Source organism: Anolis carolinensis, unplaced genomic scaffold (assembly GCF_035594765.1).
Source record: "Anolis carolinensis isolate JA03-04 unplaced genomic scaffold, rAnoCar3.1.pri scaffold_14, whole genome shotgun sequence".
NCBI lineage: Eukaryota > Metazoa > Chordata > Lepidosauria > Squamata > Dactyloidae > Anolis > Anolis carolinensis.
This window is the reverse complement of record NW_026943825.1, coordinates 12358257-12385122: the sequence shown is the minus strand read 5'-3', so window position 1 is coordinate 12385122 and position 26866 is coordinate 12358257. Positions and strand designations below refer to the sequence as shown.

Below are 26866 nucleotides of genomic sequence, written 5' to 3'. Positions count from 1 at the left end.
TGTATGTATGTCTATGTGTTAAATGTTTTGATACGGCCGATGGGCTAATCAATAAAACGCGATTTACAGTTTCTCTGGATGCAGGTGAACTACAACTCCCAAAATCAAGGCCCATTCCCACAGATCCCTGCAGTATGTTCAGTTGATAATTGGGCTTCTCTGTGAAAAGTTTGGTCCTGGTCCATTGTCGGTGGGGGTCGCTGTTTCTCTGGATGCAGGTGAACTACAACTCCCTTTTCCCCAAACTTGTCCAATATGTTCTGTTGGTCATGAGGGCCAAGTTTGGTCCTTGTCAATCATCGGTGTGGTTCGGAGTGCTCATTCATTGTAGACGAACTATAAATCCCAGTACCTACTACTCCCAAATGTTCAAGCCAATTCCTCTCAGGATTCTATGAATGACAACACACTTCTCGTTTTTTTTAAACAGAAGTTTTATTAGTTTTATTTAGGCTTTTAATAATATATTTAAATTTTCTCTTCTTAAAAAAACACCTTTTGGTCTGGAGATCGTCGAATGGTCCTTTCTTCTTCCCCTTTAAAACCCTTCCCTCCCGCTCTTTCCCAGGGCCGGAAACAGACAAAAACACACACAAAAATGCCATTGGATCCTTCGATTGAGAGTCAATTTTTTTTTCTATACAATTCCACAGCTGTTCTGTCTGGACCTCTAGTTTTTATTGGTTTTGCAAAAAAATAATCATCATCATCATCATGGTCCTCAAAAATGCTATCTAATAAATTAAAAGGAGAGGGAGAAATACCGAAAATTGTTCTTTGTTCCCCAAAGAGTGAGAAAAACCAAGTGATACACAGAAAACTGAGTGTTTTGGAGTTAATAAGATGGGAAAAGGGGTGGTTTAAATGTAAGAGGAAGGTGGAAGAGGAGGAAAAATATATATTCCAAAATATAGGAATAGTAGGATCTGGTGAAGAAGCTCAAAACAGAACGGAAATGGTGCCGAAATCACTGGATTGCTGTGAGTTTTTTGGGCGGTATGGCCACGTTCCAGAAGCATTCTCTCCACCATTTCACCCACATCTACGCCAGGCATCCTCAGAGGTTGTGAAACTTTGGAAAACCTCACAACCTCTGAGGATGCCTGCCGTAGGTGTGGGCAAAATGTCAGGAGAGAATGCTTCTGCAATTGGGCCATACAGCCCAAAAAACACAGCAATCTAGTGATTTTGGCCATGAAATATAGGAAATTGTGCCGAAAAGTAGAAGTGTTTTGCTGCCACCAATGGCAACCTTGACCTTTGTTTAATGAAGCCACCAACTTTGACATAAACATGTATGTATGTATGTATATCCTTTAGAGTTGTACCTGGCTTTTTTCTGAACGCTATTATCTTGTGAAAAGGTTCAAAGACATAACCAAACAGTCTCCAGTTCCACGGCTTTGTGCCCACCTTCAAACCCTTTCTCAAACACTTCATCAACCCGTCGCTTTGTGAAATACTTTGTATGATAATCCTATGGGATCAAGGCATCGATAGTTTGAATAAAATTACCCAGGTGCTCTTTTTTGTTGTGCAGGAAAAGAGAGAAAGGTAACCGATTTGGTGCAGCAGCTACGAATAACTCGGCCTCCTCCGCTTGAGGATTTGGCGGCTTTCGAGCGGCACCGACTATGGCTTTTTCTTCCTCCTTGCCGGGGGGTTTCCAAAGTCTTGTCTTTGCATTTTCCCAAAACTGGCACCGTTCGAAGGATCCGGAGCAAAGAGATGGAAACGGGAGGATCCGGTTACGTCTCCAATTCCTGAATACGAATGATTCCCGAACACGAACGTCTCCGATTCCCAAACACGAGCGTCTCCGATTCCCGAACACGAGCGTCTCCGATTCCCGAACACGAACGTCTCCGATTCCCGAACACGAGCGTCTCCGATTCCCGAACACGAACGTCTCCGATTCCCGAACACGAACGTCTCCGATTCCCGAACACGAGCGTCTCCGATTCCCGAACACGAACGTCTCCGATTCCCGAACACGAACGTCTCCGATTCCCGAACACGAACGTCTCCGAATCCCGAACACGAACGTCTCCGATTCCCGAACACGAGCGTCTCCGATTCCCGAACACGAGCGTCTCCGATTCCCGAACACGAGCGTCTCCGATTCCCGAACACGAACGTCTCCGATCCCCGAACACGAGCGTCTCCGATTCCCGAACACGAGCGTCTCCGATCCCCGAATACGAACGTCTCCGGTCCCCAAGAAACATCTCCAAGAAATGTGGAAATTGGACCCAAGTTGCAAGGCTTTCCTTGTGATATATATCTATAAGTATGTTTTGCAAAATTCCTGGCACTGAGGGAAGATCGAGAGCGGAAACTCGGCTCTCTGATACACTTTTGATTCAAAAACCTTTTGGCACAGGAAGGGGGACTTCGGCTTGAAAAGGCGGACTCGCCAAAGAGCCTTCTTTTCCCGAAAGCGTATCAATAATGACTGTTTATACCTTCTCCCGCCCTACGGCTTCTTAGATCTTAATTTGGTGAGCAGAAGAGGAAAGACAGGCGTCAATTCGACGTTAGTTTTAAGGCAATTTGGTCAGGAAGAAAGGGAAGGGAGGGAGGGAAGGGAACAAGGCAAAAAGTCCGGCAGAAAGGAGGAGGAGGAGGAAACCGGGTCTCAAGGTCAGAGGAAAGGCCTTATGGTGGAGTTATGTTCCATCGCGTACAATTGTCCCATAAGGCATTCGCCCCTTTTTTCTGAATCCACCTCGAAGATGACGGCTCGAGCAATTCGAGACTTGAGAAGGAAATTCGGAAATGTTCTCGTAGAAAGTTCATGGGGGTATTTTCTCTTTTTTTGGTTTTGGCCTCAAAAACAAAACAAAAACAACGCAGTCTCCGCTTGTGCATCGCGCGGCAGACGGCGGGAGAGTCGGCACCGGGGAAGAAAACTCCCCGCCGCCTCCCCAAGGAATAGAAACGAACGCCAAGGATCATCATTCAACTTTCCGGTGGTTATTGTTCAAGACGGGGTGGCCGTTGGTCAGCGGGCCGTTTTTGGTGGCTGAACCGGCAGCGGCGACGGGCTTCTCGTCTTCCTCGTCGGAGTTGTCCGTCTCGTCCCGGTCACTGCGCTCATCCTCCACCACCTGCACAAAAGGATCCGGACACAACGTCAAGGCAAACTCTTAGGTATTTATCAATATAAAATCTGGCTTACGAATTACTTACGATTACGAACGAGGCTGTGAAAATAAGAAGGTGAGAGAAATCTATCCCTCGGAAGTAAGGGAAACCTACTCCTGAAAGAGTTATTATCATGGGGGAAAGCTTTATCTCCAGTCCTTGTTTCCACAACAAGCCAAATTTTCCAAAATCCGTTGTCGAAGGCTTCCATGGCTGGAATCACGGGGTTGCTTTGTGTTTTCCAGGCTGTCTGGCCATGTTCCAGAAGTATTACCTCCTGATGTTTCACCCACATCTATGGCAGGCATCCTCTTATACCTCACAACCTCTGAGGATGCCTGCCACAGATGTGGCCGAAACATCAGGAGAGAATGCTTCTGGAACATGGCCATGCAGCCCGGAAAACACACAGCAACGCTCTTTCCAGAATCCAATTATTACAGGGACAGAAAGTAAGGCAAAACTTTCTGAGCGAGAGCAGAGACAGCAAAGGAAAAACCACGGGGGTGTTAACTCTTTCCTATAATATCCAAAGCTAAAAGATATATATTGTATGTATGTATGTATATAGGTATATATGTATATATTAATGTAATGTGTGTTATTCCCATGGAGTAAACAACAAAACCACAGAATCAAATCACACCAAATTTGGCCACAAAAGACATAGCCATCCAATCTGTGTCTTTCAATTAAAAAACCTAGAAAAATAGTCCAAATTACAGAGGACGAGGAAGAGCCGTTCTCCCCGTCTGCCAGTCAGAAGGGTAGGCCCCGCCCCCTTTAGGCCCTGCCCCTTTCATGTCATAGCAACCCCCTCAGCCACAATGGCGCCCGGGAGACAAGCAGGGTTCCTCTTAGGCCTCTTCCACAATGCCTATAAAATACAGGAAATAACATACACAGTAGAGTCTCACTTATCCAACGTTCTGGATTATCCAACAATTTTTGTAGTCAATGTTTTCAATACATCATGATATTTTGGTGCTAAATTCGTAAATACAGTAATTACTACATAGCATTACTACTTATTGAACTACTTTTTCTGTCAAATTTGTTGTATAACATGATGTTTTGGTGCTTAATTTGTGAAATCATAACCTAATTTGATGTTTAATAGGCTTTTCCTTAATCCCTCCTTATTATCCAACATATTAGCTTATCCAACGTTCTGCTGGCCCGTTTATGTTGGATAAGTGAGACTCTACTGTAGTTTGGAAAAGCTCAGCTTTCATTTAAAAGGATGCCAAAAGCATGTGTTTTACGGCACAGAAGTCTCGCCCAATACTCTTAAAAGATGCTTCGCATTCATGCTTGCCAACCCTTTCGCCCGAACGAAAAAACTTGCGCTGAACTAAGAGAGCATGCGACACGAAAACATTGGAAGCTTGCCTTTCCAGTTATGAACTTCTGGGCCATGCGGATAATGAGAAACGCCCAAAAGATGTGGAGGGACTGGAGGATCAGCATCATGAGGTTGAAGAAATAGTAGCCGAAGAAAGGCGGGTAGTGGTCCAGCGGGTAGACGATCGTGCAATGAAGGATCCTAGGCAGAGGAGAGAGCGAGAGCATTGACTCCCTTGCAGAACGAGGACACAAATCAACCGCTTCCAAACAATCAGATGGTTCTCGGTCTTTTAGACTTTGAATGTTTTGGACTCTGACTCCATGGCCAACGGTTGGGGATGATGGGAGTCGAGCTCCAGAAAATCTGCAGAACCCAAAAGTGGGCATCTGGGCTTATGACAAGGACCAAAAGTCCAGGTTTTTGTTCCTGTTCTTTCTTGGAAATCCACATACTGTATATACTCAAGTATAAGCCGAGTTTTTCAGCCCTTTTTTAGGACTCCCTCGGCTTATACTCGGGTGAGGGTCCTTGTTGGCTTATATTCGGGTGGGCTGTCAAGCTTCATTCGTGGCCATCAATTTCGTCGGATGCTTAGATGTTACGCTCCGGCAAAGCTATGTAAATATTGTAATTACTTCAATAAATATGAGAAAAGCTAGCTTCAAGTGAATGTGTCTCAATTTAACCCTTTCCTGACATCTTGGACTCCACAAAAAGGAAAAGGAAAAGGCCTGAGGCTGTTAGGAATGGTGGGAGTTGGAGTCCAAAACATCCGGACGGCTCAAGCTTGCTCATGCCTGCTTTGTCGCACAGAAATAAATCCACACTTCTCAGCTGTCAGCTTCACTCGTGGCCATCAATCTCGTCGGATGCTTAGATGTTACGCTCCGGCAAAGCTATGTAAATATTGTAATTACTTCAATAAATATGAGAAAAGCTAGCTTCAAGTGAATGTGTCTCAATTTAACCCTTTCCTGACGTTTTGGACTCCAAAGGAAAAGGAAAAGGCCTGAGGCTGTTAGGAATGGTGGGAGTTGGAGTCCAAAACATCCGGACGGCCCAAGCTTGCTCATGCCTGCTTTGGATCCTAGCTCTCCAGGTTTTGTACCATTATTTTCATTACACAAAGAAGCCCACTATATGCTGTCTTTCTACTTCCTTCCCGTCCGGGATTTATGTTCAAACCCAAAGAAGGTCCCGTTGGCTGCTCACCAGAAAGGAAGAATGATGAGCCGAGTGAAGATGAAGACCATCGCGAAGACAATGAAAATGTTGTTGCAAGTGTTCTTCCAACCGGCGTAATTGAACATCTTTGCTGACTGACCAGGGAAAGAAAAAGAAAAAAGAAGCATTCAGATGCCATTATGAAAATGTATACATTCGATTTTCTCACTGCCAGAAGGGACAGAGTTTCATCTATGCTGACGATCATGCCATCACCGCCCAAGCAGGGAGCTTAAAACGGAAGCTTACAGAAGCTTTAGGTGCTCTTACTGCCTATTACAGGGAAAATATCCATCAGGAAGTAGCAGCCTTTAATGAAAAAGGCAGTGACATCTCCGGCCGATGTTTTGTTCGGATATCAGCCAGCACATCAATGCCTTAAATCAAGAAATAGCTTCCTAAGATCTACTTGCAGGAACACCTCAGCAAGTGAGAGTCCAAAAGTGGCAGGCTAAAACCTGGAACCTCCATCCATGGCTGAGACTGGATGAGAGTCTCCCTCCTGGGCAACTTGGAAGGTGCCGAACAGATTGTGCTCTGGTACCATGAGATACAGAACCAATCTTAAGAAATGGGGCCACAAAGTGGAGTCCACGACATGCGAATGTGAAGCGCAAACCACTTACTACAATACAGTCTGAACAAGAGTGACCAGTAAAAGGACAACAATCAGAGAGGGTTTCGAGTCAATCAGAGAGGGTTTCGAGTCAATCAGAGAGGGTTTCGAGTCAATCAGAGAGGGTTTCGAGTCATTCAGAGAGGGTTTCGAGTCATTCAGAGAGGGTTTCGAGTCAATCAGAGAGGGTTTCGAGTCATTCAGAGAGGGTTTGGAGTCAATCAGAGAGGGTTTGGAGTCAATCAGAGAGGGTTTCGAGTCAATTAGAGAGGGTTTTGAGTCATTCAGAGAGGGTTTCGAGTCATTCAGAGAGGGTTTCGAGTCAGAGAGGGTTTCGAGTCATTCAGAGAGGGTTTGGAGTCAATCAGAGAGGGTTTGGAGTCAATCAGAGAGGGTTTCGAGTCAATTAGAGAGGGTTTCGAGTCATTCAGAGAGGGTTTCGAGTCAATTAGAGAGGGTTTCGAGTCATTCAGAGAGGGTTTCGAGTCATTCAGAGAGGGTTTCGAGTCATTCAGAGAGGGTTTCGAGTCATTCAGAGAGGGTTTCGAGTCATTCAGAGAGGGTTTCGAGTCATTCAGAGAGGGTTTCGAGTCAATCAGAGAGGGTTTCGAGTCCACATGCACAATGGAAGACATTCTTATAGCATCACCAGAGCCACTCCAAGTAGCCAGTATCTGATCAAATATAATGCCAAGTGTTTAGCTTAGTTCATGGTTTTTCTATATAACTGTATTCTCAATTCACTTCTGACATGATAAATAAAAACCCGGATGCGTCAGACAACATATCCCATCATCGTCAGCTATAACAACACAATCCTTGGTGATCGTTGGTCATGTCATATCCATATCCATAGATTGTGACCCCTGTATCCATCAGAGATACATTTGCAGATTTTGTGTGGATAACAGTGAAGCCTATTGTATTATTTCATTTTTTTTTGCACAACAACTAAATATATGTGCAGTGTGCGTAGGAATTCATGCATGTTTTTTGCAAACTATATTCCAGCCCCTCAACAGTCCCACTTAAAGTAAACCCATTACATTATCTTCCTATCCATTTCCTCACCTCCAGCAGGTAGTCCGAAGAGTCATGCAAAGCCATGACGAGGGTCCCAGCCCGGATGTAGTTCGTGCACCAGGAAAAACTGATCAAGATGATGGTGGCCACGTGGTGGATGACTTGCTCCTTGAAGTCCTATCACAAGAAGAAAAAGGAGATAAAGGAAAGCACTAGTGGAAACCTATGATCTGGAAGGTCAAAATGGCAAAGTTCAGCTTCACCAAAGGAGCAATATGGTGTCACATTAATGCTGTTTGGCATTGCTACCGTTGCAAAACGCAAACCAAAGGGACAATTTGATGTTGTGTTAATGCCGTTCAGCACCGCTACCGTGCCAAAAACGCAAACCAAAGGGACAATTTGATGTTGCCTTGATGCCATTCGGTACTGCTACTGTGCCAAAATGCAAACCAAAGGGACAATTTGATGTTGCGTTAATACCATTCGGTACTGCTACTGTGCCAAAATGCAAACCAAAGGGACAATTTGATGTTGCGTGAATGCCGTTCGGCACAGCTGCCATACCAAAAACGCAAACCAAAGGGACAATTCAAACGTATAGCCAACTCCTGTAGGGAAAAGGTTCGCAAGGCTAAAGCGCAAAATGAGCTCAGGCTTGCCAGGGACATAAAAAACAACAAAAAAGGTTTTTTTGCTTATGTTGGTAGAAAAAGGAAGAAAAAGGAGGCGATAGGGCCACTGCAAGGAGTAGATGGGGTGATGGTGACAGGGGATAGGGAAAAGGCAGAACTGCTTAATGCCTTCTTTGCCTCGGTCTTCTCACAAAAAGAAAGCCATCTTCAACCTCAGCAACATGGAATGGACGAAGGATTGGGGGAAATCCAACCCCAAATAGGGAAACAAGTTGTCCAGGAACACCTGGCCACTCTAAACGAATTCAAGTCCCCAGGGCCAGATCAGCTACATCCAAGAGTATTGAAGGAACTAGCGGAAGTTATTTCAGAACCACTGGCAATCATCTTCGAGAGTTCTTGGAGAGCGGGAGAAGTCCCAGCAGATTGGAGGAGGGCGAATGTGGTCCCTATCTTCAAGAAGGGAAAAAAGAACGACCCAAACAATTACCGTCCGGTCAGCCTCACATCAATACCAGGCAAGATTCTGGAAAAGATCATTAAGGAAGTGGTCTGCAAACACTTAGAAACAAATGCGGTCATTGCTAATAGTCAACACGGATTTACCAAAAACAAGTCATGCCAGACTAATCTGATCTCTTTTTTCGATAGAGTTACGAGTTGGGTCGATACAGGGAATGCCGTGGATGTAGCATATCTAGATTTCAGTAAGGCCTTCGACAAAGTCCCCCACGACCTTCTGGCAAACAAACTAGTAAAATGTGGGCTAGACAAAACTACGGTTAGGTGGATCTGTAATTGGCTAAGCGAACGAACCCAAAGGGTGCTCACCAATGCGTCGTCTTCATCATGGAAAGAAGTGACAAGTGGAGTGCCGCAGGGCTCCGTCCTGGGCCCGGTTCTGTTCAACATCTTTATTAACGACTTAGACGAAGGGTTAGAAGGCACGATCATCAAGTTTGCAGATGACACCAAACTCGGAGGGATAGCTAACACTCCAGAAGACAGGAGCAGAATTCAAAACGATCTTGACAGACTAGAGAGATGGGCCGAAACTAACAAAATGAAGTTCAACAGGGACAAATGCAAGATACTTCACTTCGGCAGAAAAAATGGAAATCAAAGATACAGAATGGGGGACGCCTGGCTTGACAGCAGTGTGTGCGAAAAAGACCTTGGAGTCCTCGTGGACAACAAGTTGAACATGAGCCTACAATGTGATGCGGCAGCTAAAAAAGCCAATGGGATTCTGTCCTGCATCAATAGGGGAATAACGTCTAGATCCAGGGAAGTCATGCTCCCCTCTATTCTGCCTTGGTCAGACCACACCTGGAATACTGTGTCCAGTTTTGGGCACCGCAGATGAAGGGAGATGCTGACAAGCTGGAAAGCGTCCAGAGGAGGGCAACTAAAATGATTAAGGGTCTGGAGAACAAGCCCTATGAGGAGAGGCTTAAAGAGCTGGGCATGTTTAGCCTGCAGAAGAGAAGGCTGAGAGGAGACATGATAGCCATGTACAAATATGTGAGGGGAAGTCATAGGGAGGAGGGAGCAAGCTTATTTTCTGCTGCCCTGCAGACTAGGACACGGAACAATGGCTTCAAACTACAGGAAAGGAGATTCCACCTGAACATCAGGAAGAACTTCCTCACTGTGAGGGCTGTTCGGCAGTGGAACTCTCTCCCCCGGGCCGTGGTGGAGGCTCCTTCTTTGGAGGCTTTTAAGCAGAGGCTGGATGGCCATCTGTCGGGGGTGCTTTGAATGCGATTTCCTGCTTCTTAGCGGGGGGTTGGACTAGATGGCCCTTGAGGTCTCTTCCAACTCTACTATTCTATGATTCTATGATTCTAATTTGATGTCACACGAATGCCGTTCAGCACTACTACCATGCCAAAAACGCAAACTAAAGGGACAATTTGATGTTGCGTTAATGCCATTCCGCACTGCTACTGTGCCAAAATGCAAACCAAACGGACAATTTGATGTCGCGGTAATGCTGTTCGGCACTGCTACTGTGCCAAAACGCAATCGAAAGAGATAATTTGATGTCGCATGAATGCCGTTCGGCACTGCTACTGTGCCAAAATGCAAACCAAAGGAACAATTTGATACCCCGTTTCCCTGAAAATAAGACATCCCCAGAAAATAAGACCTAGTAGAAGTTTTGCTGAATTGCTAAATATAAGGCCATCCCCAAAAGTAAGATCTAGAAAAGTTTTTGTTTGGAAGCATGTAGGATCAATAAATGTACATACCATAGATCGTTGTACATGGAAATAAAGGTAGTAACAAGAAATAATAATAATATAATAATAACTTTATTCTTGTATCCACCTCCATCTCCCAGAAGGGACTCAGGGCAGCGTACACAGCGACAAGCCCAACAACAACATAAATTTACAGAAGAACATAAATTTAAAACAGTAATTTAAAAACAGTATAGCAATAAAATATAATATAGAAATTCTTAAAAGTGTTCACAGTTTGTTTACGCTGGTTTGTGATGACAACTACTGTACAGTAGATAATAAATTTTCATTTTTTAAAAATTCAACCATAAATTTGAATTCCTCTTTGTGGAAAAATAATACATCCCCTGAAAGTAGGACTAGCGCATCTTTGGGAGCAAAAATTAATATAAGACACTGTCTTATTTTCGGGAAAGAGGGTATTGCGTTAATGCCGTTCGGCACTGCTACTGTGCCAAAACGCAAACCAAAGGGACAATTTGATGTCGCATGAATGCTGCTGGGCACTGCTACCATGCCAAAATGCAAACCCACGCTATATAAGAAAAATTAGCCTTGTCTCACTCACCTTGCGCTTCACGTCGGAGGCAATGCTGAACAAGAGCGACCAGTAAAAGGACAACTCAATCATGTAATACCAGTACTGGGATGGCAACATGGTCTGGGAAAGGAAGGCGAAGAATAAGAATGAACACGGCAACCACAGCAGCGATAACAATACAGCCTTCGAATCTATCCCACACCAAAATAGAAGCATTTGTGACAATATTCTAATACATATCATGTGGAATAGCACTTGCGTCCCATAAGAGAGCGATATGGGACAATGGAGTTGTATCATATGTATTATCGATGTTGAAGCAAATGAGATTGTGTACTATTTGAGGGATCAAAACGTGATTGGCCAAAATGAGATTGTATTCCATGATGATATAGGAGCAAATGAGTTTCCATCAGGGCCTGGGGATTCGCCGGGATTTGGTTCTAGCATCAAAATCCATCATCCCGTTTATATACAATATAAGACAACATTATCAAGGATTTTCATTTTTTTCGATTTTGAAAAAAATATTTTCAAGATTTGGATGGTCGAATCGGTGGATGTAAAAACCAAAGGCCAATTGCAACGTAAGACCCCCGTATCCGCACATCTCATATCTTTCTCCTGGACAATGAAGCAGATCTGTGAATGTAAGAGTTAACTGCATAGAGTAGAGATTTATGGCTAGAGAGGAACAGTGGAAGATTCGTCATGCAGTGGAATGTGGGAGGTGACACAGTGCTTCCCATGTGGTGTTCTGAAGCAGGTCGGACGCACAAATGCTAAGCTCCGGCAAAATATGTAAATATTGGACAGAACTGCAATAAAATATAAGCCGCTGGTTTCAGCTGACAAATGGGAAGTCTGAATTTAGTTCCAAGCATCTGAACGGCTGCTCAGAACGTCGGAGGAGGAGAGGAATTGAGACGGAGAAGTGATTGAGTCTCAATTTAACAATTTCCTAACAAGGGTTATGGGCCCAGCACGCTTCCGCTGTGCAGATAAGGCTAAGATCAAATACCAAAATGTGAACCCAGGTTTCCAAAGCCATTGTTCAATATTCAAACCACTCCGTCTCTCTCGTCTCCCTCCTCTCTTACAAAATCCAGGAAAATCAGATTAACAATCGAGGTTAACTTTTTTCTACTCACCTGGATAGGATAGCCTTCCCAAACTTTCCGGAGGTCATAAAACCAAGGTTTCTGCAGGAACAAGACACCAAGATGGAGCAAAGAAGAGCAAACGTGGGTCAATTTCCAAATTCTAATTTTTTCAAAAATTAGCATCATTAAAGGAAAACGGGGAGATGGTACTTACATCTGCTATAACAACCATGCCAGCAATGAAAGCAATAAGGTAAAAGGTGAATCGCCAACTGGAAAAGGAAGCACAAAAGGTGGGGACTTTTTTTTCTGAGTATGTCAAGAGTTCCACCGGGCATGTGCCGAATGCCCCTCGTTTCATACATTCGAAACAGTGCATCACACTCTCTCCAGTTTGTTTTTATTGCAACCAAAAGAAGCAAAGCAACCTAGCGTGTCAAGGAGAAGTCTTCTTCTACAAACGCTACATTTCTATTTTGCACTGAAAAGTGGTATAGTCCCAACCCCAGAAGTGGTACAGTCCTCAATGGGGTCCACCCAAAAATGTACGGCCCTAATTCGGGGTGTCAATCTCAACTGCACCCATAAATGGTACAGCCCCCCACTCAGAAATGGAAAGGCTTTGACCTACATCCACAGCACACTAATGGCTCTAACACAGCCTTCCAACCACATTGAGAAGTGGTATAGCCCTGACACAGTCCCTTCCCTCACACTCAAAAGAAGTACATTCCTGCACTCAGAAAGTGGTATAGCTCTCCACTCAGAAAGTGGTATAGCCCCCACTCAAAAAGTATTATAGCCCTCCACTCAGAAAGTGGTATAGCTCTCCACTCAGAAAGTGGTATAACCCCCACTCAAAAAGTATTATAGCCTTCCACTCAGAAAGTGGTATAGCCCCCCATTTAGAATAGATATGGCTCCACACTCAGAAGATATGGCTCCACACTCACTAATAGATATGGCTCCACACTCACTAAGTGGCATAGTCCTCCACTCAGAGTAGACATAGCTCCACACTCAGAAGAGTTATAGCCCTCCACTCACTAAGTGGTATAGTCCTTCACTCAGATTAGACATAGCTCCACACTCAGAAGAGTTATAGCCCTCCACTCACTAAGTGGTATAGTCCTCCACTCAAAGTAGACATAGCTCCACACTCAGAAGAGTTATAGCCCTCCACTCACTAAGTGGTATAGTCCTCCACTCAGATTAGACATAGCTCCACACTCAGAAGAGTTATAGCCCTCCACTCACTAAGTGGCATAGTCCTCCACTCAGAGTAGACATAGCTCTACATTCAGAAGGTGGTATAGTCCTCCACTGGGAAAGTGGTATAGCTCTGCATTCGGAACATGGTATAGCCCCCAATTTAGAATAGATGTAGCTCCACACCCAGAAGAGGTATAGCCCTCCACTCAGTGAGTGGTATAGTCCTCCACTCAGAGTAGATATATTCTGCAGGTGGTATAGTCCTCCACTGGGAAAGTGGTATAGCCCTGTATTCAGAAAGTGATATAGCCCTACATTTAGATTAGATATGGCTCCACACTCAAAAGAGGTACAGCCCTCCACTCAGAAAGTGGCATAGTCCTCTACTCAGAGTAGATAAAGCTCCACATTCAGAAGGTGGTATAGTCCTCCACTGGGAAAGTGGTATAGCCCCTCATTTAGAATAAATATAGCTCCACATTCAGAAGGTGGTATAGCTTTCCACTGGGAAAGTGGTATAGTCCTTCATTTAGGATAGATATAACCCTGCTCTCAGGAAGTGGTACAGCCTCGCTTACCTGGCTTCCCGGAATTTCTTCAGCAAACTGGGCCGGTCCTGGTTGCGCCGGCGCCGGAACCAGCGCTCGACCTGCCGGGCGGAGCATCCGCTTTTCTTCGAAAGGGCCTCGATGTCCGCCTGCAAACGGAACGGAAGCGAGTCGGGGAATTAAAACCATTGCAAGCCACAGAGACAGCCACAATCCGGATACGGCGCCATGAAAGTTTGGACTAAAACCCGGAACGGAGTGACTATTGGAAGGCGTGCTTTACGGATAGTTCCTTTTTCTTCTGAGTGCAAACTGTAATAATAATAATAATACAATAGTAATAAAATTCCTTTTTCTTCTGAGTGCATAATAATAATGATAATAATGATAATAATAATAATAAATGATAATTATAATAATAAATGATGATAATAAAAAGAAGAAGAACATGCCCTGGCAGAATATGTAAGGCAAAGTGAAGAACCTGCTTTGATTGAAGTCAAAAATCAGAAACTCCTCAAAGCACAGCAGACAACAAACCAGTACAAGAAAACCGCACTACAAACTAGAGCTGACAGCTGGCACAACAAAACACTGCATGGAAAGTTCCTTGACAAAACTGAAGGAAAAGCTGATAAGGAGAAGACCTGGCTCTGGCTCACAAATGGGACCCTGAAGAAGGAGACAGAAGGCCTGATCCTTGCAGCCCAGGAGCAAGACATCAGGACAAAGGCCATTCAGGCCAAGATCGAAAAATCAGCTGATGACCCAAAATGCAGACTGTACAAGGAAGCTGACGAAACCATGGATCATATCCTCAGCTGCTGTAAGAAAATCGCACAGACAGACTACAAACAGAGGCACAACTCTGTGGCCCAAATGATTCCTTGGAACTTATGCCTCAAGTACCACCTCCCAGCAGCAAAGAACTGGTGGGATCACAAACCTGCAAAAGTATTGGAAAATGAGCACGCAAAGATACTGTGGGACTTCCGAATCCAGACTGACAAAGTTCTGGAACACAACACACCAGACATCACAGTTGTGGAAAAGAAAAACGTTTGGATCATTGATGTCGTCATCCCAGGTGACAGTCGCATTGACGAAAAACAACAGGAAGAACTCAGCCGCTATCAGGACCTCAAGATTGAACTTCAAAGACTCTGGCAGAAACCAGTGCAGGTGGTCCCGGTGGTGATGGGCACACTGGGTGCCGTGCCAAAAGATCTCAGCCGGCATTTGGAAACAATAGACATTGACAAAATCACGATCTGCCAACTGCAAAAGGCCACCCGACTGGGATCTGCACGCATCATCCGAAAATACATCACACAGTCCTAGACACTTGGGAAGTGTTCGACTTGTGATTTTGTGATACGAAATCCAGCATATCTATCTTGTTTGCTGTGTCATACAACAACAATAATAATAATAATAATAATAATAATAATAATAATAATAATAATAACAATAATAATATCAGGGTACAAAAATAAAGTTGTTGTTATTATTATTATTATTATTGTATTATATCAAAATAATAATAATATGGTTAATAATAAAATAATAATAATAATAATAATAATAATAATAATAATAATAATAATAATAATAATTTCTTTTTACCTGTTTGGGATGCTTGCAGGAAGAAATGTAATGTTTTTCTAAGATGGGATTCGGCGTTGCTTTTAACCGGACTTTCTCCTTGACATTCAAAAGTCTGGCTAATGGAGTGGCCACGTATCTGAAAACAGAATGAAAGAAAGAAAGAAAGGAAGAAAGGAAGAAAGACAAGCGAATTGAGTTATTCTGGCATTTTGCATATAGGAGATTATTCCCAAAACACCTAGAACTCAAACGTGGCAGAAACAGTGCTGAAATTCAGTGACTAAGGAATACTAATAAAATATGTCCATATAATAACATAATGTAAATATAATCTATAATATAAAATAAATAATAATAATAATGAAGTCCATATAATAATCTATCTTCTTCTATATATATAAAAGAGTGATGGCATCACGGCAGCGGACAAAACAACAAAAGTACAGGCCCCCCAACCTCGAAATTTGACAACACAACCCATCATCCACGGCTCTAGGTTGATACAACAAAAAGAAAAGAAAAATAAAGTCCTAATTAGAGGGAGAGGAATAATTGTTTTTATCCAATTGCTGCCAGTTAGAAGGCTAAGCTCCGCCCACTTGGTCTCCTAGCAATCGACTCAGCCCAGGGGACAGGCAGAGTTAGGCCTCACTTAGGCCTCTTCCACAGATTATCTAATTTGCACTGGATTATATGGCAGTGTAGACTCAAGGCCCTTCCACACAGCTATATAACCCATTTATAATCTTATATTATCTGCTTTTTAACTGGATTATCTTGAGTCTACACTGCCATATAATCCACTTCAGTGTGCATTTTATACAGCTGTGTAGAAGGGGCCTCATATAATTCAGTTTTAAGCAGATAATATAAGATTATCAATATACAGTAGAGTCTCACTTATCCAACATGAACAGGCCGGCAGAACGTTGGATAAGCGAATATGTTGGATAATAAGAAGGGATTACGGAAAAGTCTACTAAATGTCAAATTATGTTATGATTTTACAAATTAAGCACCAAAACATGTTATACAACAAATTTGACAGAAAAAGTAGTTCCATGTGCAGTGATGCTATGTAGTAATTACTGTATTTACAAATTTAGCACCAAAACATCACAATGTATTGAAAACTTGGTTGTGGGGCCAGGCTTTCAAATAACAATTAGCAGCGTTAATTACCATTATGTACGCTGGAACTCAATTGACAGACCCAGTCCTTTAAACTTGAACATGCCTATCTGTATTTTATAATGAGTTTTATGAATGTCCGATGTAAGTTAAAAAATTTTTTAACTGATTTATAGTGTATTGCACAATTTTTATATACCGGTATGTGTTTTATTGTAAGCTGCCCTGAGTCCCCTGTTGGGTGAGAAGGGCGGGATATAAATATTGTAATAAATAAATAAATAAAACATTGACTACAAAAACACTGACTGCGTTGGATAATCCAGAACATTGTATAAGCGAATATTGGATAAGTGAGACTCTACTGTAAGATAAAATAATTACTGTGGTATAATAATACAGAACAATATAATCTCTAAAACCAGGATAGTAAATAAAGAGCAACACTCTGAAAGCAGGGAAATTGGGAAACAATCAGGGCAGCTAATACTTCCCAGCAAGGATTCTCCCAGGCAGGAAGCAAACAGGCTTTGAAGCTGCAAGGCCATTCAATGCTAATCAAGGTGGCTAATTGCAGCATTCATACTTGCCGCACTGAGACTATTAATTGCTATTCAAACTGACCAACCAAGGATTCCGCAAGGGAGAAAGCGGCCAGGCTTGCAAGCAGCAAGGCTATTCAGTGCTGTTCAACCTGCCCAACCAAGATTTCCCTTAGAAAGAAAACTCTCAGGTTTTGAAGCCACGAGGCTACTCAGTCCCATTCAACCTGGCCTAGCAAGGATGCCCTATGGAGAAAGCAGCCAGGCTTTTATGCTGCAAGACTATTCAGTGCAGATCAAGCTGGCCAAACAAGGATTCCCCGACTAAGGAAGGAGCCAGGCTTCACAGCTACTCCAGAAAATGGCCAGGCTTTGAGGCTGCAAGGCTATTCACTGCTATTCCACCTGGCCAACAAAGGATTCCCATAAGCCACAGCAACACGTGGCCGGGCAAAGCTAGTCTATATATATAAAAGAGTGATGGCATCACGGCGACCCAAAAAACAACAAAAGTACAGGCCCCCCAACCTCGAAATTTGACAACACAACCCATCACCCACGCCTCAGGGTTGATACAACAAAAAGACAAGAAAAATAAAGTCCTAATTAGAGGGAGAGCAATAATTGTTTTTATCCAATTGCTGCCAGTTTAGAGGGCTAATCTCTGCCCACTTGATCGCCTAGCAACCAATTCAGCCAAAGGACAGCCAGGGTTCAGTTAGGGGACAGGCAGATGTAGGCCTCACTTAGGCTTCTTCCACAGATTATCTAATTTGCACTGGATTATATGGCAGTGTAGACTCAAGGCCCTTCCACACAGCTATATAACCCATTTATAATCTTATATTATCTGCTTTGAACTGGATTATCCTGAGTCCACACTGCCATATAATCCACTTCAGTGTGCATTTTATACAGCTGTGAAGAAGGGGCCTCAGATAATCCAGTTCTGAGCAGATAATATAAGATTAGAAATATACAGTAGAGTCTCACTTATCCAACATAAACAGGCCGGCAGGATAAGTGAATATGTTGGATAATAAGAAGGGATTCAGGAAAAGCCAATTAAACATCAAATTAGGTAATCGTTATACAAATTAAGCACCAAAACACCATATTATACAACAAATTTGACAGAAAAGGTAGTTCCACGCACAGTAATGTTATGTAGTAATTACAGTAGAGTCTCACTTATCCAACACTCGCTTATCCAATGTTCTGGATTATCCAACGCATTTTTGTAGTCAATGTTTTCAATATATCGTGATATTTTGGTGCTAAATTCGTAAATACAGTAATTACTACATAGCATTACTGCATATTGAACTACTTTTTCTGTCAAATTTGTTGTATAACATGATGTTTTGGTGTTTCATTTGTAAAATCATAACCTAATTTGATGTTTAATAGGCTTTTCCTCAATGCCTCCTTATTATCCAACATATTTGCTTATCCAACGTTCTGCCGGCCCGTTTATGTTGGATAAGTGAGACTTTACTGTACTGTATTTACAAATTTACCACTAAAATATCACAATAAATTTAAAACACCGACTACAAAAACATTGATTATGAAAAGGCAGACTGCGTTGGATAATCCAGAACTGTATAAGCAAATGTTGGATAAGTGAGATTCTACTTTGATATGAAATAATTTCTGGGATAGAATAATGCAGAACAATATAATCTCTAAAACCAGGACAGTAAATGAAGAAATAAAGAAAGTAAATAAAGCAGTGAAATTGGAAATTCCAAGGAAACAATCAGGGCCAGCTAACACCTCCCAAAAAAGGATTCTTCCAGAAAGGAAGCTGAGAAGGCAGCGAAGCACTGTGTATTACCAAAGTCATTATTATTACTATCATTATTATTATTATTGTGTTGCGGTCAACCGTGAAAATGAATACAATCTGGCTCCAAGTATTCAAAAACACTAAAATCAGAATATATAAAAATTACTGTGGTATAATAAAACACAACAATACAATCTCTAAAATCAGAACACTAAATAAAGAACAACACTCTGAAAACAGGGGAATTCCACACAGGAAACAATCAGGGCCAGCTAACACCTCCCAGCAAAGTATTCCCATCATCAAAGTGTGGCAAATCCTCTGTTTTCTCAGGGCCACAGACAGTAGAAGCACATAAAATATCGCAAACAACACCACTCTGAAAACAAGGGAATTCCAGACAGGAAACAATCAGGGCCAGCTAACATCTCCCAGCAAAGTATTCCCATCACCTAAGTCAAATCCTCTGTTTTCTCAGGGCCACAGACAGTAGAAGCACATAAAATATCACAAACAACACCACTCTGAAAATAAGGGAATTCCAGACAGGAAACAATCAGGGCCAGCTAACACCTCCCAGCAAAGTATTCCCATCACCTAAGTCAAATCCTCTGTTTTCTCAGGGCCACAGACAGTAGAAGCACATAAAATATCGCAAACAACACCACTCTGAAAATAAGGGAATTCCAGACAGGAAACAATCAGGGCCAGCTAACACCTCCCAGCAAAGTATTCCCATCACCTAAGTCAAATTCTCTGTTTTCTCAGGGCCACAGACAGTAGAAGCACATAAAATATCACAAACAACACCACTCTGAAAATAAGGGAATTCCAGACAGGAAACAATCAGGGCCAGCTAACACCTTCCAACAAAAAATTCACTCGGGGAGGAAACAGCCAGGCTTTAAAGCTGCAAGGCCATTACATGATAATCATTTTCCCTAATTGCAGCATTCATACTTGCCTCCAACAGACAAAAAAAAAACCAATAAGAAATATTGTATATTCACAACCTTTAGGAAATAATATCCCCTGATGGCGCAGCATGTTAAAGCGTTGAGCTGCTGAACTTCTGGACCGAAAGGCTGCAGGTTTGAATTGGGGGAGCGGAGAGAGCCTCCACTGTTAGCCCCAACTTCTGCCAACCCAGAAGTTCAAAAGCATGCAAATGTGAGTGCATCAATAGGTACGGCTCCGGCAGGAAGGTAACGCCACTCCATGCAGTCATCCCACATGACTTTGGAGGAGTCTACGGACAACGCCGGCTCTTGGGCTTAGAAATGAAGATGAGCACCAACCCCCAGAGTCAGGGGAAAACTTTTACCCTTTACCTTAACGACCACCAATTCCTCAATACTTTATTTCCTATACCAACAGACTTCGCCACAGCAACGCGTGGCCGGGCACAGCTAGTATATATATAAAAGGTTAATGAAATTTCGGCCTAGGACAAAGCAACAAAACTACTCATCCCAGAAACACTAAACTTGGCAGCACAACCCCTCATCCATGCCTCTACGTTCATACAACAAAAAGAAAAGAAAAATAAAGTCCTAATTAGAGGGAGAGGAATAATTGTTTTTATCCACTTGCTGCCAGTTAGAAGGCTAAGCTCCGCCCACTGGGTCTCCTAGCAACCCACTCAGCCCAGGGGACAGGCAGAGTTAGATCAGATTATCTGATTTTAACTGGATTATATGGCAGTGCAGACTCAAGGCCCTTCCACACCACTATATAATCCATTTATAATCTTATATTATCTGCTTTGCACTGGATTATCATGAGTCCACGCTGTCATATAATCCACTTCAGTGTGCATTTTATACAGCTGTGTAGAAGGGGCCTTATATAATCCAGTTCTAAGCAGATAATATAAGATACTTTATTTCCCATACCACCATACTTTGCCACAGCAACGCGTGGCCGGGCACAGCTAGTACTTTTATAACTTTTATAAGTTCAGAATCACAGATTTGTCCGATGCTCGCCATCACTTCCTAACACAAATCTTAGTTACCGTATAGACTCGAGTATAAGCCGAGTTTTTCAGCCCTTTTTTAGGACTGAAAAAGCCCCCCTCGGCTTATACTCGGGTGAGGGTCCTGGTTGGTTTATATTCGGGTCGGCTTATACTTGAGAATATATGGTACATTTATTATTTTTCTGCATTATTATTGGTATTATTACATTTATTATTTTACTCTTTTACTTCTTATTATTACATTTATTATTTTACTCTAGTATTGTTACTATTACATTTATTTTAATCTATTTTTATTATTATTAATACATTTATTATTTTACTCTATTACTTCTTATTATTACATTTATTATTTTACTCTAGTATTGTTACTATTAAATTTATTTTAATCTATTTTTATTATTATTAATACATTTATTATTTTACTCTATTACTTCTTATTATTACATTTATTATTTTACTCTAGTATTGTTACTATTAAATTTATTTTAATCTATTTTTATTATTATTAATACATTTATTATTTTACTCTATTACTTCTTATTATTACATTTATTATTTTACTCTAGTATTGTTACTATTAAATTTATTTTAATCTATTTTTATTATTATTAATACATTTATTATTTTACTCTATTACTTCTTATTATTACATTTATTATTTTACTCTAGTATTGTTACTATTAAATTTATTTTAATCTATTTTTATTATTATTAATACATTTATTATTTTACTCTACTACTTCTTATTATTACATTTATTATTTTACTCTAGTATTGTTACTATTAAATTTATTTTAATCTATTTTTATTATTATTAATACATTTATTATTTTACTCTATTACTTCTTATTATTACATTTATTATTTTACTCTAGTATTGTTACTATTAAATTTATTTTAATCTATTTTTATTATTATTAATACATTTATTATTTTACTCTACTACTTCTTATTATTACATTTATTATTTTACTCTAGTATTGTTACTATTACATTTATTTTATTTCTCAATACTTTATTTCCCATGCCACCAGACTTCGCCACAGCAACACGTGGCCGGGCACAGCTAGTATAATATAATATTGCAATGTCCCTGGTACAAAGCTCTCTCTGTCTCCTTCTTTGCAGCCGCCCAAAACAATGGCTTTCTGATGGGCTTGGCCTTGCTTTTCCTGGGACGGCAATGACATAACGTGGTTTTGTTGCCCGTCGACCGGCACAAGGACCCCATTGTGCCCACGGAACCCACTTTCGCCTTTTGGTCAAAGACATTTCAAGCCATCGTTTTTGAAAAAATTGTTTTTGTCCTCGTCTTCCGTCCAGCTGGAATCCTTTTAGCAGCATCAGCATGAAAATGAAATCAGAACTAGCACCGGAAAGGTCCTGATTAGCTGGCCCTGATTGTTTCCTGTGTGGAATTGCCCTGTTTTCAGAGTGTTGTTCTTTGTTTACTGTTCTGATTTTAGAGATTGTATTGTTGTGTTTTATTATACCACAGTAATTCTTATATATTTTAGTGTTTTTGAATACTTGGGAGTCAGATTGTATTCATTTTCACGGTTTACAGCAACACAATAATAATAATAATAATAATAATAATAATAATAATAATAATAATAATAATAATTTGAAGGAAAAGCTGATAAAGAGAAGACCTGGCTCTGGCTCACGAATGGGACCCTGAAGAAGGAGACAGAAGGCCTGATCCTTGCAGCCCAGGAGCAAGACATCAGAACAAAGGCAATTAATAATAATAATAATAATAATAATAATAGAAGACGTGGCTCTGGCTCACGAATGGGACCCTGAAGAAGGAGACAGAAGGCCTGATCCTTGCAGCCCAGGAGCAAGACATCAGGACAAAGGCAATTAATAATAATAATAATAATAATAATAATAATAATAATAATAATAATAATAGAAGACGTGGCTCTGGCTCACGAATGGGACCCTGAAGAAGGAGACAGAAGGCCTGATCCTTGCAGCCCAGGAGCAAGACATCAGGACAAAGGCCATTCAGGCCAAGATCGAAAAATCAGCTGATGACCCAAAATGCAGACTGTGCAAGGAAACCGACGAAACCATGGATCATCTCCTCAGCTGCTGTAAGAAAATCGCACAGACAGACTACAAACAGAGGCACAACTATGTGGCCCAAAGGATTCATTGGAACTTATGCCTCAAGGACCACCTCCCAGCAGCAAAGAACTGGTGGGATCACAAACCTGCAAAAGTATTGGAAAATGAGCACGCAAAGATACTGTGGGACTTCCGAATCCAAACTGACAAAGTTCTGGAACACAACACACCAGACATCACAGTTGTGGAAAAGAACAAAGTTTGGATCATTGATGTTGCCATCCCAGGTGACAGTCGCATTGAAGAAAAACAACAGGAAAAACTCAGCCGCTATGAGGACCTCAAGATTGAACTCCAAAGACTCTGGCAGAAACCAGTGCAGGTGGTCCCAGTGGTGATGGGCACACTGGGTGCCGTTCCAAAAGATCTAAGCCGGCATTTGGAAACAATAGACATTGACAAAATTACGATCTGCCAACTGCAAAAGGCCACCTTACTGGGATCTGCACGCATCATCCGAAAATACATCACACAGTCCTAGACACTTGGGAAGTGTTCGACTTGTGGTTTTGTGAAACGAAATCCAGCATATCTATCTTGTTTGCTGTGTCATACAACGTCGTTGTGTCAATAATAATAATAATAATAATAGTATTAGTAGTAGTAGTAATAATGACTTTGGTAATGCACACTGCTTCACTCCCTTCTCAGCTTCCTTTCTGGAAGAATCCTTTCTTGGGAGGTGTTAGCTGGCCCTGATTGTTTCCTTTGTGGAATTCCCAAGTTCCCTGCTTTCAGAGTGTTGCTCTTTATTTACTGTCCTGCACTGTCGAATGAATCCAGTTTGGTTGCATTTTGACACAGAGCTATGGGAGTTGTAGTTTTATAAAGACTTTTATTCAATTGGAGTGGTCTTGTATGTATTTTGTGATATGCAGTTTAATAGCATTGTTTTATATTGCTTCAGGCTGCAAGGAGAGACAGGTAATAAATATTATTACTATTTATTACTACTACTACTACTAATCATTGATATATTGTCATTGCTATATTATATATTACTATATACAGCATTATCATATATTATACTATACAATATTAGATATTATATATCATTTCTATTACATAATATATTATATTTATTATTATAACATCGTATTTATTACTACATTTTATATAAATAAATTGTATTAATTATTATATTTACAATATCAGTAATTATTATATATTATTTCTTATATTTATTATTACTGGTATATTGTAATATATGTGCAGTATTATGATATTTTATATTATTATCATTTACGTTATATTAATTATCATGTTTACATTATAATTATATTATTATCATGTCTTTACATTATCTTTAATAATGAATATATTATTTATTATATAATATTATAATATTTATTACTATATTTTATATTATTAATTACCTATATACTTGAGTATAAGCCTAGTTTTTAAGCCCTTTTTTAAAGACTGAAAAAGCCCCGCTCGGCTTATAATCGGGTGAGGGTCCTGGTTGGCTTATATTCGGGTTAGCTTATAGTCGAGTATATATGGTACATTTATTATTTATTTCTATTATTACTGGTATTATTACATTTATTATTTTACTCTATTATTATTACATTTATTATTGTACTCGATTGTTGTTGCTACTATTACATTTATTTTACTCTATTTTTATTATTATTAATAATACGTTGATTATTTCACTCTGATATTATTATTGCATTTATTATTTTACTCTATTTATTATTACATGTATTATTTTCCTGTATTTATTATTATTATTACATTTATTATTTTGCTCTATTATTATTAAAAGGATACATAAGCACATTTACATTGAAGAAGATGAGAATAATGATTTAATCAGAGTTGGACAGTTTTATCTTTAAATTACAGTTATATGTAAATATTCAAAAATATTTAACTTGCTGATGCCTCAATCAATGTAATTTTATTGGTATCTATTTTTATTTCTGAAATTTACCGTTCTCGGCTTATACTTGGGTCAATGTTTTCCTCGGTTTTTTTGTGGTAAAATTAGATGCCTCGGCTTATATTCGGGTCGGCTTATACTCAAGTATATACGGTATATTATATTATTATATTCACATTAAAATTAATAATTATATATTATTATTATCATTTATTTTCAACAACAACAATTTGCAAGACTGCTTGCCCAGGATTCCACTGCATTGAGCTACGGCAATGAAACTGTGCTGAAACTGTGTTAATTCTGCCGTGTAGATGCACCATTCGACTTGGCAAATCTGTAATTTCGGTTGCAAATTGCAGGGGGGAAAAACAAGCCCTTTTGCCCCTGTTTTGAAGCGTGAAAAGCGTTGGACGTTGACCCTCTTTTTCTTCTTGTGTCTCCATAAAGGAAGGAAAAATGTCTCTCTTTCGGGTGAATCATTGGCACTTCCCTCCAAACCGATCCTATTAAAATGCAATGAATTCCTTGCTGTTTATCAGCCAGAAAACAAACAGGAATTTCCTTTGGCCGGGTAGGAAACTCTCCGCTAATTACTCCTCTCTTCTATTAATTAATCTCCCCTAAAATGACCTTCCATGAACTGCAGGGTTTGGATAGGAAAGATCGGCCTCAATTTAGAAATCATCCATTTGAATATTGTCATGCATTAGTAATATTAATATTAATTTTGTACTAGGTGCAATAGGTTCTGCATGCCATATATATGTATATCTATATATATAAAAGGGTAATGGAATCACGGCACCAGACAAAACAACTAAACTAAACGCTCCACAACCTCGAAAATTGACAGCACAACCTCTCATCCACGCCTCTAGGTTCATTGTCAAGGACAGAACGCCACAAGATCAAAGATAACAGAGTTTATTGGATTACAGAACTCAAAATGCCCGTAAAATACAAGGGCCAGGCAGTATTAGCCTTTAAAAGCAAAAAGGGGCAAGGAAAAACGCTCAAAAGATAAACCGGATTAAACCGAAGTTTAATCCGGGTAAAAACAAACAGCTTGTTTCAGCCTGGAGATAAACAAAACAAAAGCCGGGGAACAAAGTGTTCAAAAGAATGCAGCTAATTGGCAGCAGATTCCTCTCTGCTGCCAGCACTGTGCTTTGAGTAATTTGAGTCACTCCTCCACACAGCAGGCAAGATTTCCAATACACACAGATCAGCCGAGGATTGAAGCAGTAGAGTAGACCCAGTTCCTTCCCGTAGTTCAAGCCAGAAGCAGACGTTTGTAGTTTCACCAAGTCCGAGTAGGGGGAAGTCAAGCCGTGGTCAGTTCAGTCCGAAATCCAAAGCAGGAGATGGCGTCCGTCAAGAAGACGACGGAAGGTCAAAGGTATCAGCACACGAAAACACACCAGTCTTCAGGAAAGCGTCCCACACAGATCCCAAGCGTTCGTCCAGATTACCTTGCCCAACGCAATTTGCAATTGCTCCCAAGCCTCATTTTATGCCAGTTACAAATCCTCATCACTATCAGCTGCCCTCCTTAACCCGGGCGTTTCCTCATCACTTTCCTCATCAGAGCTGGAACACCTCTGACTACGCCCCACAGCATCCCCAGCTGTGGATCCCGTCCCATCCCTCCAGCTTGTCCATGGGTCTAATCCTGAAGGTCCCCATTCATCTTCCATCCCATCATTGCCAGTGGCACCCAATTCCTCCCTCACCCGAGTCCAATCCATCTCATCCTCCTCCGAGCTAACCAGCCCCTCCTCCATTCTCTCCGTAAACCCCTCAAAAGACTCTTCGTCAGATGGTGCTGCAAAGATATCTCGCAGTCTCTTTCTTTCTCGCTCCTCGAGAGTATCTGACTCTCGAGGAGTCTTACGCCCACGTCTGCCAGTAACAGAGCCATGAGGCTCAATCATAACACTATCCCCTCTCACAAAGGCCTCCTCCCCCGAAGGCGGAGAGGTGGCAGTGATACCCTCCGCTATAGCACCACGACGACTGGAGGTATCTAATTTTAACAGTGAACGATGGAAAACTGGATGGACCTTTAAACTAGACGGTAAACGCAAACGAAACGCAACGGAAGAAATCTTTTTAACGATAGGAAAGGGA

The 26866-nt window shown here is 41.1% G+C and overlaps 1 protein-coding gene across 4 annotated transcripts in view; it reads right to left on the bottom strand.

Moving 5' to 3' along the window:
* Nucleotides 1–416: 416 nt before the first annotated feature.
* cers2 (ceramide synthase 2) overlaps nt 417–26866 on the bottom strand; it is a 52602-nt gene continuing 26152 nt past the window's right edge. For all 4 annotated transcript variants that reach the window (XM_062965432.1, XM_062965433.1, XM_062965434.1 and 1 more), the window contains exons 3-11: nt 15273–15390; nt 13677–13795; nt 12101–12158; nt 11935–11985; nt 10811–10903; nt 7407–7535; nt 5708–5814; nt 4540–4693; nt 417–3110 (exon numbers count right to left, since the gene is read on the bottom strand). In XM_062965432.1, coding sequence (XP_062821502.1) covers nt 2958–3110; nt 4540–4693; nt 5708–5814; nt 7407–7535; nt 10811–10903; nt 11935–11985; nt 12101–12158; nt 13677–13795; nt 15273–15390 — 982 coding nt within the window. In that variant the 3' untranslated portion in view covers nt 417–2957. The remainder of the gene's footprint in view (nt 3111–4539; nt 4694–5707; nt 5815–7406; nt 7536–10810; nt 10904–11934; nt 11986–12100; nt 12159–13676; nt 13796–15272; nt 15391–26866) is intronic.